This window comes from Sceloporus occidentalis, unplaced genomic scaffold (genome assembly GCF_023333645.1).
Source record: "Sceloporus occidentalis isolate IW3139 unplaced genomic scaffold, rSceOcc1.0.p SCAF_77, whole genome shotgun sequence".
Taxonomy (NCBI): domain Eukaryota; kingdom Metazoa; phylum Chordata; class Lepidosauria; order Squamata; family Phrynosomatidae; genus Sceloporus; species Sceloporus occidentalis.
This window is the reverse complement of record NW_028317057.1, coordinates 3,095,891-3,113,121: the sequence shown is the minus strand read 5'-3', so window position 1 is coordinate 3,113,121 and position 17,231 is coordinate 3,095,891. Positions and strand designations below refer to the sequence as shown.

Sequence of the window (17,231 nt, the reverse complement as noted above, 5' to 3'; positions counted from 1 at the left end):
GATATAATTTAATTTAATTTATTTAATTTTGAAGCTTGTGTGTCATTTCCAGGTTTAGGTAATAAATAGACAAAGTAGTGTACTGTAGATTAATCACCTATATTTCACTACATAGTAAACTTTTCCTGAACAAGCAGCCATATTTCATTACCACACTGAGGGGGGGGGTTACCAAATTCAAACAAAGAAAAACTGTCTTGGACAAAACATAACAGTAACAGCCTCCCTGCGTCTGCATCACAAACATGGTGTGCTGTACTCATTAATTTGCCACCTTATTTACATTATGCTTTCACAAAGGTTTGCACTCCAGTATTTAAGAAGTTTTTCAGTACTAAATTGATTAGGCCAACTACACAAAATGTACCTAGAAATTTTGTGCTCCAGCATTTAAGGGGTTAACTACATGCAACGATATATATGTTGGTCTCTCAGTGAGGGGCTCACTATGCCTGGTTCTTACTGTCAAAGGGGGGAGCAGATACCTCCCTCCAAAAAAAGTTCTCTACAGAGCCTGGCAGGGTATCCGACAATCACCTAGGTCTTTTTGATCAAAATATTAAAAAACAACCTTATGTATATGTTCCCGGGAACAGCCATCTTAACTACCTATTCATACAGTCTGGATGATTATTCCCTCTTTTGTCCCTTTTTAGTCTTTATAGAAACCTAGAATTTGACAGCAGATTAAAAACCATTTTACCCATCTAGTTCGCCTATATAAGACTCAGACCTTAAACAGCCTTTGGTCTTAGATTCAGGAGAGCTTTATGACTATCCCATGCATAATTCAATTCCCTTACTGTATTAGCCTCTACCACTTGTGCTGGGTGTCTTTTACATTTATCTTCCACATATTCAGTGTAAGCGTGGGCGAGAGGAAACAGTGTTATATTGTTTAAAATGCTAGTTCTTCCATCTTTGGAAACAGATCTCAGCAACCTAAAGTGAAATAATCCAGTAATGTTAAAGCAGATTTCGCCAAAACAGTTATACTGGTTGCAAAAGTAAAGGTGCAAGCTAATGATATTTTAAGTAAATGAATATAGTTATACCAAAAGCTTGGATATTGACATTTCACCTAGTGTTAGAGGGATGTTGTAGGCAGTGATATATACAGGCCTAGGCTGACTAGGCCCAGGGAGCCCAGGGGCCCGTTGTACTGGAGACACTGACCATGGAGGTTGAGGGGACTTGGAGCACTGCCCTAGGTCAGGACAAGGACAACCCCAAAGGTTATATGCCACTAGTTCTACCACCATTGTTCAAATAACTGTAGCTATGACTTCAAAGAATGCTATAAAAAACTCTCTGGAATGTACTACCTAATGTTTATCCAGAGATTATTCTGACTGCCCATAGAGTCATAAATGAGTTACCCTCTTCTGGGCAAAGTTGTCAGATACCTAAAAGGGTTTTTGTTTTGCATTCAGTTTTGGATGGATACGATTAAAGTTATCTGGGATAAGTTTTCTTCAATCATACTATGTAACTATGTATGTAACACTAAAGCACAAAAGACGGTTATGCTGCATCTGGCTAAGCAACCTTAAAAAAAATACATAGACAATCCCGTTTCCACCTCTTTTAAAGGGTGAGACCACTAGTTAGCCCACACCTGAATAGGACGCATCCCTGATGTTTTAGTTAGTGTTATTTATACATTAACACAATTCACTATTAAACCTTTCAGAGTTCCCTGGCATTCCAAGTGTTAAACTCAGATCCCCTTCCCTAAATAACACCACCAAGATCTAAAAGAAATATGATATGAGGGTATCACATACGGGTTAATCCAATCAAACTAATTGGAAAATCATCATGAATTAAGACATCAGTAATTAAAACCTATCAGTGTCATCGCAGATTATCTGTAATCAAAGACATAAGCAGGCTGACGACAGAAGGCCTATTCTGAGCTGCTGATAAGCAATTAGTAGGACAGCATAGTTAAACTGTGTCAGTATATACGAGAGGACATCTGCACATGATTATATATATATTATTATATACATTATTATACACAATTGTAACAATTCTTCATATATTTATATGAAAATATACTTCTTTACGAATATTCTTTACTTTTGATGTAATTATTAATGTATTTGTTTGTTAATGTATTTATTTTGAGATGACTATTCCAAGCATATTTAAATTAAACATCCCACAAATGGTCCAAAAAATGGCTGAATGGGCACAAATTCCCACAGACACACTCCAAAACCTTGTGGAAAGCCTTCTCAGAAGAGCAAAAGCTGCAATAGCTGCAAAATAGGGGGGGGGGGGGCAACAATAGACAAAAGTTTAAACATTTCTTTTGAACACAGACGTAATATAAAGTTCTATTGATTGTTGCAAGGAGGAGAAAGCAATACAATGGGTTGTATAGGTGACACCTTTGGAAGCACAAAGTTAATCTTGGGGTAGGTACATCTGAAAGAGAAGGGCAGTTAAGTAACCCATTTAAAGTGCTTATATGGAAGAGCCGTTTCATGACCCATATGTAATGATATTATTAAAAAACAACTATTTAATAGAAAATATTTCATAATAAAGGTGTGCAAGGTAAAAGGTCCGCTTCAAGAAATGATTTTCCTTATGCAATTGCATCTAGATTATGTAGACTTTAATCCATGCAGATGTTTTTATGTTCAGTTTCATTAACTGCTTTGAAAAAAAATATTGTGGTTTAGTGAATTTTCGTTTGGGACTCTCCTTCTGTTTTTCTGTTCTCTAAAATTGAGTTTGGCGCATGAGACCAAACACAGCTTTCAACTTCAATAATTTGGCATTGGATTCAGCAAATTAGCAAAGATATTCAGTAAATATAGTAAAGTACAATGATTAATCATCTGCACCGTGATACATCAGCATTTAAAGAGGTTTCTGCTGTCCAGAAGGTGATAATAATCCAAGGAACAGAGTTTGATGAAAAGAAGACATAATAGCAATAGCACTCTGTCACCAACTAAATTCACTGTATTATAACCTTGGGAATATTTACTTTTGTTATTGTAATAAAACTATACATTTTGGTGTGCGGATATTGACTAACTCAGGATTTTGTGTGTGTTTGCATGAGGATTAAATATATTAACCCCCAAATATCACTTCCGATTGTAAGCTCGTTTGAGCAGGCCCTCCTCATCTGTTGTTTCTGTAAAACAAATTGTTATGTTATACACTACTTGTTATATCCTGTCTACCCATTGTACAGGGCTACGGAATATGATGGTGCTATATAAAACAATAAATAAATAAAAAATGCATTACACTCACCACTCACTACTACTCATCTACTCACTCCTTTACAATGTAGAATGAGGTTAGTGAATAAACATTAATATCGATGTTAAAATATGTTGCTTGTTTATTTTTGCTACAAAAATGTATATGAAAGCACAGTCATGTTCTGTACAAATTTGTTGCATTCAACGAATGCTATTTTACTAGATTGGAGGATCCCAGAGCAATTTTTAATTTTTGATGGAAAGCATCCACCCGCTCTTTATGAGCTGGCCAGTATAAGATGCAGGAAGATTTGAACATTCCCCGTCTTAGATGTATGGTGTAATTCAATTTGTAATCTGGAATATCCTCAAGGAAGATCAATATAATGGAGTCCCGGCTTTGCTCTATGGCTTGCTGAACAGCATGATGAATCTTGAACCTGACAAGCAAAAGTGTATAAGGTTAAGAAGTTCACCTAGAAATTAAAAAAATTAAATTTTAAAACAAAATTAACAATGGTTAGAGTCTTAAAACTCTTACAGGTGAAGCATTATCCAAGTGCTTTAGCACATTATTGTTTTTAACCAAAAGATCATAAAACAACACAAAAAATGATAAAGACTTTCAGCTTATCAAAACCCTTCTTTTGTATCGCATGGCTACAAGTGAAAATTCAACATTCCTATAAAAATCTAAATTACCCTACAGCTAACAAAAGGGTTATTTCTGGGCATGATTTGCATTCAACTTGGCTACTTACTTCTGATGCTCTGATCAGTTATAAAGTGTTATATATGACACACCTATGACACAAGTGTCTTACTTGGGGTACCTTGACGTAGAGGTGAGTTAAGAAATATATGGCCATTTGGTGTGACGGAATCCCCAATATTTATTGGTATTGGTAAATAGTATTTGCTGGGTATGCACTGATTCCTTGCATTGGTGTATGTACATATCTGTCATTTCAAAATTCTGAAGTTATATCCTCTTTAGAGTGTGCATTCCTTTCTGTATTTTTTTGCGTAGTCATAATTAATACCTTAGTCTCGTAAACAGAGCAATGCAATGCAGGCTTTGAGCAAGATCAGCAATTGAGTGATGCTGCCCTGAGAGGCCTGAACCTGATCTGCCCTCAATTTGGTGACAGAAGTGGTTGCCCTCCCAACAACTTAGTCACCCTAGACCACAACACAAAATAATGTATTCATACTTGTATCTTATCAGAACTTTCACACACACTTTTAACCTCACATATGCATGCGTGGTACCAGAAAGATGTTTTTCTGTGTCTTATTCTGTATTTGCCTATGAAACATTTACTCTTGCCCATTAAGCTTACCTCTTGCACCAATTATCATTCAAAAAATTTTGAGTTATAACAAAAATTATCTTTCTGCTATTTTTTATGCTGTTAACGACAGCTGTAAGCTGTGATGTTCCACCTTCAAAATCTCTTTCTTCAAAGCAGAACTGAAAATGGCACACATCATCTTCTTCTTCGAGAGGAATTAAATTTCTTTCAACCCATGACATATCCTTTACAGCATGAATAATGTAGGCATCATAAGCAAAGTTCTCTCCTCTAGAATCTACTTCTTTGAAGCCAAGAATTCTGTTCACAGAAACATTCCAGTAAAATTGTATTCTCCACCCTTGGAACTGTATCAGAAATACAAAACATATGAAACTAACCACCAGAGTAAAAGTAAGTGTAAAAAGTGTTTTAAATGGTGCGTTATCCTTACAGGGTGAGTTGTCAAAGAATTTCACAGGAATTCCATGGTATCTGCTTGGTGTATTACAAATGTATTGAGTGTCCAAGCCCTGAATAGTAGCATTGGTTGTATTAATCCAATTTGCAAACCAAGCTATGCTCTCACAAGTGCAATCAAAAGGATTTCCACCCATGTTTAATATCTTAAGGTTGTTTAAAACATTCACAAACAGCACTTTCTCAACTGATGTTATGAGATTTTTATGAAGATCTAATTCATAAAGTGATAGTTGATCTTCAAATATTGATGGAGGAAGAATGCATACATTATTTTCTCCCATTCCCAAAATCCTTAATTTTGACAGCCCTTGGAAAGCTGAAGCAGGTATTTCATCGAAGCCATTAGATAACAAGTTAAGTATTTCCAAATTATGTAACCCTTTAAGGAACATAACTGGTCCTCCAGGATTAGCGTTCTTCCATAATCGAGCCAAGTTGTTGTGCTGAATATTGAGAATTCTAAGATTGGATAGACCTTCAAATATGTTTTCCTGTATATTAGCGATGTTATTGTTGCTGATGTCTAAAAGGGTAAGATTTTCTAGAACTCTAAATGGAGAAAGTTCAAGGTCTCTAAAGGTTAGTTTTGTCTTTCTGAGGTTTAACTTCTTAAGACTTGGAACCAAATTAAAAGAATTACTGGTGAGTGTCAAACGGTTGTTATAAGAAAGATATATCAGTTCAATACTGTGAAGACCTAAAAATTCATGACCTATAATGTCCTGGTCAATTCTATTTAGGCCCAGATCAAGAAACTGTAGGCTTCCCAGGGAGGAAAATGCTCCGTATTCCAATATTGCTATCCCAGTTTTACTCAGATTTAGCGTAAGCAAAGGTGACATTGAAAGAGAGGAAAATGTTGCATTTGTAATGGTCTGTACGTTTGCGTTGCATTCTGTCATACTTAATGTTTTCAGACTTGTAAGACCACTAAAGGTTTTTTCTGTAAGGCTGGAAATTTTGTTGCCATCCATGTTGAGATATTCAAGGTTCTTCAGCCAGTGGAATGATAGGTCATTAATTTTTGATACTTTGGAAGAGCTGAAAAACTTTTTTAAATTCAAAGTCTTCACTTCTGTCAAGCCACGAAATGTGTTGGGATTTAGTTGACTAACTTGATTATATTCCAGATTTAGATTTTGTAAGTGTGGTAGATAAACAAACGAATCATTTTCTATCTCGATCAAGCCATTTTTAGAGATATCTAGCAATACAAGGTCCGTGTTTGCTAATCCACTGAAAGTTTTGTTATGTATTCTTAACAGTTGTACGTTTGCTAATAAAATGAACTGGATTCCTGTGCCACCTAATGCTGAACAAAGGTCCTCCACGAGAGTAGGTCCAAGTGTTGTATTAGCCATTACAAAAGTATGAAGACTCCATAGAGCTCTAAAACAGTCTGGAGTTACCTAAAAATGAAAGGGTACAGTTTTGAGATTTTGAGTGTTACTACAACATAAATAAAGAAATTGGATGATTTTGTTTCACTATGAAATATCAGTGTTGCAAATATGAAAAATATCAGAACCACAAAAAGTATTATATGCTCATAAAAGAACCACACCATGCAAATGTGTCCTTTTGTATTACAGTTAAGGAATGCATTAAGTATATTTGATCTGTAGTACTTTTTTGCATGGATGCAACCTGCTGGGACAGAAAACAATGAGCATGGTTAGATTAATCAACAAGTAGATCACACACTTGCCTAGAGAAGTACAGAAACTACATAATGTGAATACCTCGATGGTAGCTCATGCAATCTCAACTATGTTCTTCCAATCTTGGCCATAGGCAAACTCATTAAAGTAAGCACTGAAGATTGAGCTTAGGGGAGACGCAAGGGCTGCATGACAGTTCAAGTCTGACCAAAGGCACTAAAGGGGTTAATGTGGGGGCTGGAGGGGTTGTATGAGAGCTGGGTTGGCATAGGAGGGGGTTCAGGGTGATTATAGGTAGGTTAGAAAACCCACCCAGTGATTTGCCCACCTGCCTTGGAGCACATATTTTGGTAGGTGCGGTAGGTGAGTGTAAAGAGTGCAGAATTAAGTGTTATGCCAAGACAACAGTGTGTAGGAATAATGGTAGAATCGTTCAGAGTGAGTTCAGGTTTGGAGGTTAATGAAGGATGGAAAGAATCAAATGATGTATTTTGATGGTTGCTTTCATTTGTGTCAAGTGCACTCGGGATCTAGCATATAAACACTTACCGCTTTAATGGGATTCGATGATAGGTCAAGCTTTTGGAGAGAAGTGTTCCCTAGAAATTCTAGACCCTCCTTCTTGAGTTCCACAATCTTATTACTAGACAATTTTAGTTCCTTTAGATTATGGAGTTGTCTGTCACCTAAATGGGTAGAGGTCAGTTTGTTGTGTGACATGTCCAGAATAGATAAATTCTGTGGAAATAAATGATAGTTATTTGTAAAAACAAAAGACTTAGTGTATAATCTGAGTATTTATAACTTCAACATGCCATGCTTTTCACTAAATATTCACACAAATAAATAAAAAAATACCTAAATTCTTAATGTTAATATGCCTTTGCTCCATGAATAGAAAGTATTTTACGCATTAAAGTCAATAAACACAATGTTTTAGTCTTACCATTTCCGCAGAATTTTATCTTTTTAGACATGCTAATTTAAAACTATTTATTAACTAATCAAATAAGAGCAAAAAGTAAGTAAGTGCAGTATATTTTTTTATTTTACTTAGTTCTAATTATATGTAATAGAAATATAATAGAACAAACTTGAATGACTAAGGGAAAAGATGAGAGAGAACAAAGAAGAAAAAGGGGGATTAGTGAGGACTGTAATGCAAGGATATAACCATAGGTTCAATTAACCACAGCAACCAAATATTTGGAAAACGATTCAAATGTCTAATAAACCAGAGCTGTCATTGTATCCTCCTTCATATTCTGCATGGTCTTTCCCCAAACCCTGCAACCCTACTAATAGCGGTTGTGTTGTTCTGCAACCCTATCCATGCTATAGACCGCTGTGCAGCAGGATAGACATGGAAACAAACTGTTCACCATGTCTAGTAAGATTATCCTTCTGGAGATATGGTCTCTGGTACTGTACACAATACCCCAATTAAGGTCTCACCAGTGCTTTTTGAAGTGCATTCAATATGCTGTGGCTCCTTTCCCAATCAGCAAGTTTGAAATGTGGCAGTGACCATCACAAATATCTATCATACTGTATACAGCCCCAAGTCCACTAAAACCTTTGTTAATGTATTCCTGCAGTTCAGCCACACCTCTGCCCTGAAATGTCATGCTGACATGACATCTTTTTTTAATGACGGCAAATGTTTGTTGAAAGGCTATAAATTCTAGCTAGCTGGTGAGGGGTTAGATACCATGAGATCATAACCTTTTTTTTTCTTTCAACTGAATCTTAAACATTTATGAACTAATAATATATCATGTACTGTATTAACAAGTGTTTTTAGTGAACTAGGTAAAGCTCTGTAACATATTCTGTTTCTTTTTCAGCGGTTTTACTGACGTTTGGGAGACGAGAACAATAAAATGCTGTGACTTACAGATTTTAATATATGACTATGGAAATGGTGCTATGAACAGGGATTTGGTTGTATTTCCCAAACCAGTCTTATTTGGTATAATAAGTAACTGTTTAAAAAGATGGATTGTAGCTTTTTCCCAAAGGACCCAAAGTTCTTAGTGAGTAGTTCAGAGTTTTAATAATAGGTGCTTAACCCCTTAACGACCTTTGCCGGTTCAGGACCGTCATGGAAAAACGGTCGCTTAATGACCTTTGACGGTCCTGAACTGTCAAAAAATTAAATAAGCTTCAAAAGTGATCAACGATCACTTTCTTCGCTTAAACGGCGTTACTGTAATGCCTCAATGTCGAGGCATTCAGCAAGGCCGAGATCGGCATCGGGGGCCATATCTGGCCCCTCCCCGGGGCGGACGCCCGTTTTAAAAGCGTGTCGCTGGAATGCCTCGATCAGGAGGCATCCAGCGACACCAAACACTTACCTCTGGATGGGCTGTGACCACTCCGGAGAGCAGTCACAGCCGCAGCTGCCGGTGATCTTCGCCATCAGCAAGATGGCGGCGGCCCAGGAAAAAAAACAATAAAGATGAAAGAGTTCGCTAGATGGTCTCCAGACCCTCTAGAGAACTCTGGCTCCACTTGCAGGTTGAATACAGGTACTGCACTCAACCATGCAAGTCAATGGAGCCCAGCTTTCTAATCACAATGTGATTAGTAAAATATTCAAAAAATAATAAAAAAAATAAAAAAAATGTGCTAACATTTAAAAATAATTATGCAGTGATGTCACTAGATAAACCATCCAGTACAAGCAAAATTTGTAAAAAAATATAAAAAAAGTATTAAAAAAATAAAATAAAATAAAAAAATAAAGTTTATTATTTTGAGCAAGTGCTAAAATTTCTCAAAAATCTCAACAAAGAGTTAAAATAAAAGCACTTCAAATACCCAAGGGGTGTCTAATATAAAAAAAAAATGGCTGATGGGGTAAATTGGAGTGGCCGAGCTCAAAGATAGGGCATAGGTACAGACTGACCAAAATGGAGAAAAAAAGCGCACTTCCCAAATGTGGCATATTAAATCTCAAACAACACGACAAACCCATGCATGTCGGGTATCACTGCACTTAGGAGATGTTCCTGAACACACATTGGGGTGTTGTTTGACAGTGACATATAACAGAACCTGTATATCTATAACTAAAGTACAATTTGTGTGAAAAAAATAAATAAAACAAGTGTAGTTGTATAATTGGTGCATGGAAAGGGTTAAAATAACAGCAATTTGAATACCCTGGGGTGTCTAGTTTTTAAAAATATATGGTTTTATGGGGTTAAATTGAGTTAACCAGATTCAAAGATATTCCAAAGAGGAGATGGAGGCAGAATGACCAGATGCTAAAAGTCTGTGTTGCCTCAAAAGTAGCCCTTTACCAGCCAAACAACCTAACAAACCCATGCATGTGGGGTATCGCTGTACTCAGGAGATGTTCCTGAACACATATTGGGGGGTTGTTTGACAGTGACATATACCAGGACCTGTATATCTATAACTAAAGTACAATTTGTGTGGAAAAAAAATAAAAAAATACTATTACAAAGTTTGACAAAGTGTAGTTGTATAATTGGTGCATGGAAAGGGTTAAAATAACAGCATTTGGAATACCCTGGGGTGTCTAGTTTTCAAAAATATATGGTTTGACGGGGTTAAATTGAGTTAACCGGCTTCAAAGATATTCCAAAGAGGAGATGGAGGCAGAATGACCAAATGACTACCTGAATTACGCATGCCCCAAAAGTAGCCCTTTACCAGCCAAACAATCTGACAAACCCATGCATGTGGGGTATTGCTGTACTCAGGAGATGTTCCTGAACACACATTGGGGTGTTGTTTGACAGTGACATATACCAGAACCTGTATATCTATAATTAAAGTACAATTTGTGTGAAAAAAAAATAAAAAAAATTACTATTACAAAGTTTGACAAAGTGTGGTTGTATAACTGTTGCATGGAAAGGGTTAAAATAACAGCATTTGAAATACCCTGGGGTGTCTAGTTTTCAAAAATATATGGTTTGAATGGGTTAAATTGAGTTAACCGGCTTCAAAGATGTTCCAAAGAGGAGATGGAGGCAGACTGACCAGATTTGTTAAAAAAGATTTGGAAATCATAAAACGCTGCTTGTACTTATTGCCCAATAACTTACAAAAAACAGCAAAAAAACATAAAAACATTGGGTATTTCTAAACTCAGGACAAGTAGTAGAATCTATTTAGCTAGTTTTTTTACTTGCTTTTTTAGGTGAGTAAAAGATTTTTCAAATAAAAGTCATAAAATGTGTTTTTTTTCAATTTTTCACGTTTTTTTTATTTTTTTATAGTAAATAAGATGATACGATCAAAATAATGGTATCTGAAGAAAGCCCATCTTGTCCTGAAAAAAACAATATATAACTTATGTGGGTACACTAAATGGGTGAGGAGAAAATTACAGCTGAACACAAGCACCACAAAAGTATTAAAACAGCCTCGGTCCCACAGGGTACAAAAAGAAAAAACGAGCCCGGTCCTTAAGGGGTTAAATTGGGAGAGATCAAGACATTTTGGTCATTTTCTATTGCAGTATGACTGTGCTGCAGTGCACAAAGCATGGTCCATAAAGACAGGGTTGGATGAGTTTGGTGTGACCGCACAGAGCCCTGACCTCAACTCCATCGAAAACCTTTGGGATGAACTGGAACGGAGATTGAGAGCCAGGCCTCATCCAACACCATTGACTGACCTCACAAATGCTCTACTGGATGAATGGGTAAAAATTCCCACAGAAACACTCCAAAATCTTGTAAAGATTTCTAAGATGTTATAGCTGCAAAGGAGGGGGGCATCTACATACTAATTTCTGTGCATTTAAAATGCAATGTCATAAAAGTCTCTGTTAGTGTAATGGTCAGATGGAGAATACTTTTGTCCATATAGTGTATGTCTGACATATAGGTTGAAAAACAGTAGGTTTAGAGTTATGCATGAAAATACCCTCAATTTAGGGAATATGATCCCTGCACTTGTTGCAAGATCAGAAGTAGCACATGTTTGGATCGTTCTTGACCCTGATTCTGATTTGAGTGCTTATCTTCTGTTTGCCTTGACCTCGTCCTACCTTCTGTCAGGAGGTTTTGCAGGGCAGCAACTTTACTACAAAAGGACTCTGATCCCAGTACAGGTACGTCTAACAAGAGGATTCTATACTGAATTGTTCTCCTTTCACCTTCAGCAAGAATACAGAGGGCATAATGTCTTTATTTTAAAGTATTTCCTTAATATCCTCCTATCTTTTCTCTAAATGTGGATGATTCAAAATGAATGAGTTACATTCCCACAACCATGATAAGCCAGAGTGAACCACAACCTGAAGGATACCTGGGAAATTTAATCTAGCTTTTGCAGATCTTCACAACCAACAACTCAGTGACATTACGCAACCAGTATTTTCCAATGGGCTCCTTAATAACATTTATAACCATCCACTACTATTTTGTTGTCTTAAGCGAGACAACCAAAATAGTCTCCTCCCATTCTTCTACTCTGGCCACAAAGATGTTGACCAACAAACCCATTTTCATTTACTTATGCAATACATGAGATTCAAGTGCAAAAAATATTTTATAAGAGCAGCTTACCTCTGGTTTTTCAAAGGGGTTTCCAGTGATGGCAGTTATCACATTGTAATTCAGATATAGTTCAAGTAGATTTTTACATGAAACAAAGTATCTTTCTGAAATCTTAGAAAATTCATTGTGTTGCAGGTTTAAGGTTTTTAGCAGAGGCAGCTTCTCACACAGTTCTGGTTCAAATATATGGAGGGTATTAAAACCAACATCCAGATGCTCAAGTTGATCATACCTGGAGAGATTGGCAGCAGGTAGCTTCTTGAGCTGGTTGTGAGAAAGGTCCAACTCTTTGATGGTAGAAGGAAGGTCAGAGGGTATTACAGACAGTTTGAGGTGGCTGCAGTCAGCCTTTTCTTGTGTGACCTTGCACGGGTTTTCAGCTAAGACTGACAACACACAAAGTGTGAAGACACTGTAAAACGCACTTGTTGGGAACAGTTGTACACGCCCCATGATGTGTCTGTATTGGAAAAAAATCATGAGTCATTATCAAACAAATAATTTAATTACAACCAAATCATTAATTCACTGTTAACACTGCAGTGGCTGCTGGTAGGGAAGAGATGGGGTATCAATATTTACATTCCTACCAATTATTTCTAGTACGCAATCCACTGACTATTGCCTTCACAAAGAGTAATGTAACACCAGTCAATGTTTCATCAATGGCTAGAACGCAGAGAGAGAGAGAGATGGAAGGAGAGTATAAGCGTGCGAGCCGGGTCCTCTTTACCTAATGTATCAGTTTGTTTCTGTCTGACAATTCTAGTTTTGTCATTCCCTTGAACATGAATTCATGAATTGCACGTTACACTGCATTAATTGTAAGCAGTGTTCAAATTGGGATGGGTCTGGGGTGTGTTCAGAGACCGGAACCACTGGCCCACTATACCCAAAGAGCCACCTTGCTGTTCTCAGCTTAAGAGCATCGAAAGGTGGCCATGTGCGATCTGCAACGGGAATCTGTTCTCAAACTGAAGGGCATCACCGGGGCCACCCGATCCGCCCGGTGACGTCTCGCGCAATGACGCGATGACGTCACTGCGCAACTTTATTAACAACTGACAATTGTCAGTTAAAGAGGTATGGGGGCATGCTGCTTAGATGCCTGTATCTCAGCAGCTACAGACCCCCAACATATACCGTTGGAAAGGTAATTACTTCAACTTTCCAACGGTACATAGCTTGTAAAAAGAATAAAAAATGTTAAGTTAAAAAAATTAAATTTTAAAAAAAAGTTTAAAAAATTATTTAAACATAAAGTAGTTTAACTTAAAAAAAAATAAAAAAATAAAAGTTTAAGTATTCTAGCTAAATGATCCACTGTGGTAGCCAATGTTACCACAGTGATCATATAGCTATAAAAAGTCACATTCCCTTTTTAAAAATGGCCGATACTAATTTTTAATCCCATGATCCCTTTGATCATGGGGTTAAATTTAGCCAACGGTAGAGGGAGGCAATTTTTGAAATCCTGATGAACTGCAAATATTAATAAAATCAGCCATTTAGCCTGTGTGGTACGTGAGTAACCATCTTATCCCTGGAGCGCCTTGCATTTTTACTGCAAAACTTATTTTTGCTGTAAAAGTGATTTTTTTCTCCCTTTACCATCATTGCTTTGGGACTGTAAGGGGAAAGAATGGTATGTGCTTCTGTGAGTGAATGTATGGAAAATATGGTGTGTGCTTCTGCGAGTGAATGTATGTAAAGTATGGTGTGTGTTTCTGCGAGTGAATGGAGATATGAAAGACGTGTGAATGATCAGTAATTAGGGTTGAAGCCTTGACGTGGCATTACTGCTCACGTAGGAAGTTAAATTATGGTACAAAAAGTACACATTTGCAAGAACTACACCCCTTGGCACATCAAATGAGGGGTTGTATGTGTTTCTAGTACAAACCTGGAGTGCGCAAAGCGACATATTCCATCATTATTTGTGCAGTCAACTTTTGTCCTAGAAATACATGTAGCCCCTCATTTTAAGCTCCAAGGGGCGTAGTTTCTTAAAATGGATGAATTGTCCGAATGAGGGAGAGCATGAGTTAATATGTGGATGAATTGTCTGAATGAGGGAGAGCATGAGTTAATATGTGGATGAGTTGTCTGAATGAGGGAGAGCATGAGTTAATATGTGGATGAGTTGTCTGAATGAGGGAGAGCATGAGTTAATATGTGGATGAACTGTCTGAATGAGGGAGAGCATGAGTTAATATGTGGATGAACTGTCCAAATGAGGGAGAGCATGAGTTTATGTGTTTGTGTGTATCATAGATGTATAATTGTGGAAGGGAAAAGATGGCACTAGCAGGATGTTTGAGCCTTGGGGACCAAGATGGCACAGGCAGGGTGTGTATGGGACAAAGATTGCAAATCTTATGTGTGTTATCTGGGTGCTGGCCAGGTTCTATGTGGGCAGTGTGGACGCCAGGGCTGACTTTGGGGTGTGCAACCTGTGATCTATGCAGTAGAGCAGCAGGTAATGCTAGCAGAATGCTTGGTTGTATAGCGAGAGGTATTAGCAGTAGAAAGCCGTTGTACAGATCACTGGTGAGACCTCACTTGGAGTATTGTGTACAGTACTGGAGACCATATCTCCAGAAGGATATAGAAATGTTGGAGAAAGTGCAGAGAAGGGCTACTAAAATGGTTTATGGATTACAAGATAAACCTTACCAGGACAAGTTAAAGGATCTTAACCTATATAGCCTGGAAAAAAGACGGGACAGGGGGGATATGATAGAAACATTTAAATACTTAAAGGGAATCAACAAGGTAAAGGAAGATAGTTTATTTAAAAGGAGAAATACTACCACAACAAGAGGACACAAGCATAAACTAGAGGGGCAAAGGTTTAATGGTAACATCAGAAAATATTACTTTACGGAAAGGGTAGTGGACGCATGGAATAGCCTCCCAGCAGAAGTGGTAGATGTTAATACAATAAAGTCATTTAAGCAAGCATGGGATAGGCAAGCTAGATATAGGATAAGGGCAGGTACAAAAGGAAAGTACTCAGAGGTTGGGCAGACTGGATGGGCCTACTGGTTCTTATCTGCCGTCACTTTCTATGTTTCTATGTAATTTAGGGGGTTTAAAATATACCTTTAATACTGTGTTTTTATGTGAATTCCAATTGACCTATACCTGCAAAGCTGGGTTTCTGTGTTATTCTGTAGATCCATATCTGCTAAGCTATGTTTCCATACATTATTTATGTATACCTGCAAATACAGGGTTTGTATGTCTTGTTCAGTTGATTAATACCTGCAATGCTGTTTCCATGTATTTATTTGATCTATACCTGCAATGCTACATTTCATATATTATTATTGTATACCTGCAAATACAGGATTTGTATGTCTGATTCTGTTTATTTGATATATACCTTCAGTGCTGAGATCACAAGTGAATTTCAATTGATCTATACATGCAAAGCTGGGTTTGTGTGTTAATGTGTTGATCTATACCTCCTATCAGCAGCAGGATATAATATTTATTTATTATTTATTAGCAGGGACTAATATTAATATATATGGGCAGCAGGGGCTAATATATATATATCAGCAGCAGGATCTAATATTAGGCCCTGAAATCATTTAGTGCAAAAGTTAAGGTATTGTGTTGTTTAAAGGATTTCAAGGATTAGTCGTACTAAATTGTGGCTTCAGGCTTCCGATGTTGAATGATGAATGATCAAGTATTGTATTGTCCAATAACAAAAGTATCATTCCATAGCACATTACTTTTGGCAATATATATATATATATATATATATATATATATGTGTGTGTTTTTTCAGTGTTATGATTTAATGGTGGAAATTATTAATGCCCCCCCAGTTTGACTGTGGTATCTTGTGTGCCCCCCCTATATATAGTTTCTAGAGTCGCCACTGCTGCAAACACACAGACCTCTGCTGATCTGCAAAAACAATACTAGCCATTGTAAATCAACAAAACAGAGAATGCCCAAAATATCTCAGCATTTGGTACATTCTAATTCACAAAATAAAGACCGCAATTTGCAAAAAAAAATACCTAAAAATGCCCAAATTACCCTTTTGCTGTAATTTGGCCGATCTAGTCTACCCATTTTCCTTATTGTAATGACTGTAATTAGTCCTTGGTCTTTACCACTTCTGCTGGGAAGCTGTACCATTTATCTATCACATAAAGGAATACTCTCTTCGATTGCATATCAGACTATGACCCGCTAGTATTAGAATATAATCTTTTGTTCTAACATTTTTTCTTATTTGAAATAAACCTCCCTTCTGTTTTTTCCTTTTTTTCCCTTCGTCTTTCCTGAGAATTTTAACCTACACTCAGGACCGGCCCAAGGCAAAATGCCACCTGGGGCGAATTTTAAAATGCCGCCCCCCCCCCTGTTTTACCCTTCCTCTCCCTCCGTCCCTGCCGCCCCCCCCATTATCTACCCCCCCCATATTATCTACCCTTCCTCCCCCCCCTTGTACTTACCTTTCAGCAGTCCTGCGGCGAATCTCCCTGTTCAGTCTCGGTGCCGGCTTGTAATGCTGAGCGCCGGAAATCTTCCGGCACTCAGCATTACAAGCCGGCACCGAGACTGAACAGGAAGACTCGCCGCAGAGGAGAGAGAGAGGGGCGCCGAGCGGGTACTGACAGCTTGGTAAGCGAAAACCACTCGGCGCCCCTTTCTCTCTCTTTCGCTTTAGAAAGAAAGAAAAAAAAAAAAAGGGCTTGGGGTGGCGAAGTGCCGCCCCTTCAAAAGTGCCGCCTGGAGCGGCTGCCCCACTCGGCTCCATTGTCGGGCCGGCCCTGCCTACACTACTATACCTACATGCATTCAATTCAAGCAAATCGTATCCAGGTTCACAGCGCGGCTAGCCTAAAAGTAATCAAAATAAACTCTGGCAGTTAAAGTGTTAAGAATAACATTAAAACTTACATGTTAGGCTGACAAAGCCGTGACTGCAATGCAAAATTAACACCCATTGCGTGCCTAATCTCCGATACATAAGAAAAAACATTGGCG

General features: G+C 37.6%; 1 protein-coding gene across 1 annotated transcript; it reads right to left on the bottom strand.

Annotated features, from left to right (window-relative positions):
• Positions 1 to 3,444: 3,444 nt before the first annotated feature.
• On the bottom strand, positions 3,445 to 12,668 carry LOC149285580 (toll-like receptor 3). The gene is made up of 4 exons (XM_089495180.1): positions 12,225 to 12,668; positions 7,222 to 7,410; positions 4,577 to 6,420; positions 3,445 to 3,673 (listed from the first exon to the last, which is right to left on the bottom strand). Exons 1-4 carry the CDS (start codon positions 12,666 to 12,668, stop codon positions 3,445 to 3,447), a joined length of 2,706 nt encoding a protein of 901 aa, XP_089351306.1.
• Between the last annotated feature and the right edge of the window lie 4,563 nt (positions 12,669 to 17,231).

What these genes read in the sequence shown, in the direction of transcription:
- LOC149285580 (XM_089495180.1), bottom strand. Translation starts at nt 12,668, where the DNA reads ATGGGGCGTGTACAACTGTTCCCAACAAGTGCGTTTTACAGTGTCTTC. An exon ending in ACCCCTTTGAAAAACCAGAG is followed by an intron (nt 7,411 to 12,224) that starts GTAAGCTGCTCT and finishes TTATTTCCACAG; the next exon opens with AATTTATCTATTCTGGACAT. An exon ending in CATCGAATCCCATTAAAGCG is followed by an intron (nt 6,421 to 7,221) that starts GTAAGTGTTTAT and finishes TTTCATTTTTAG; the next exon opens with GTAACTCCAGACTGTTTTAG.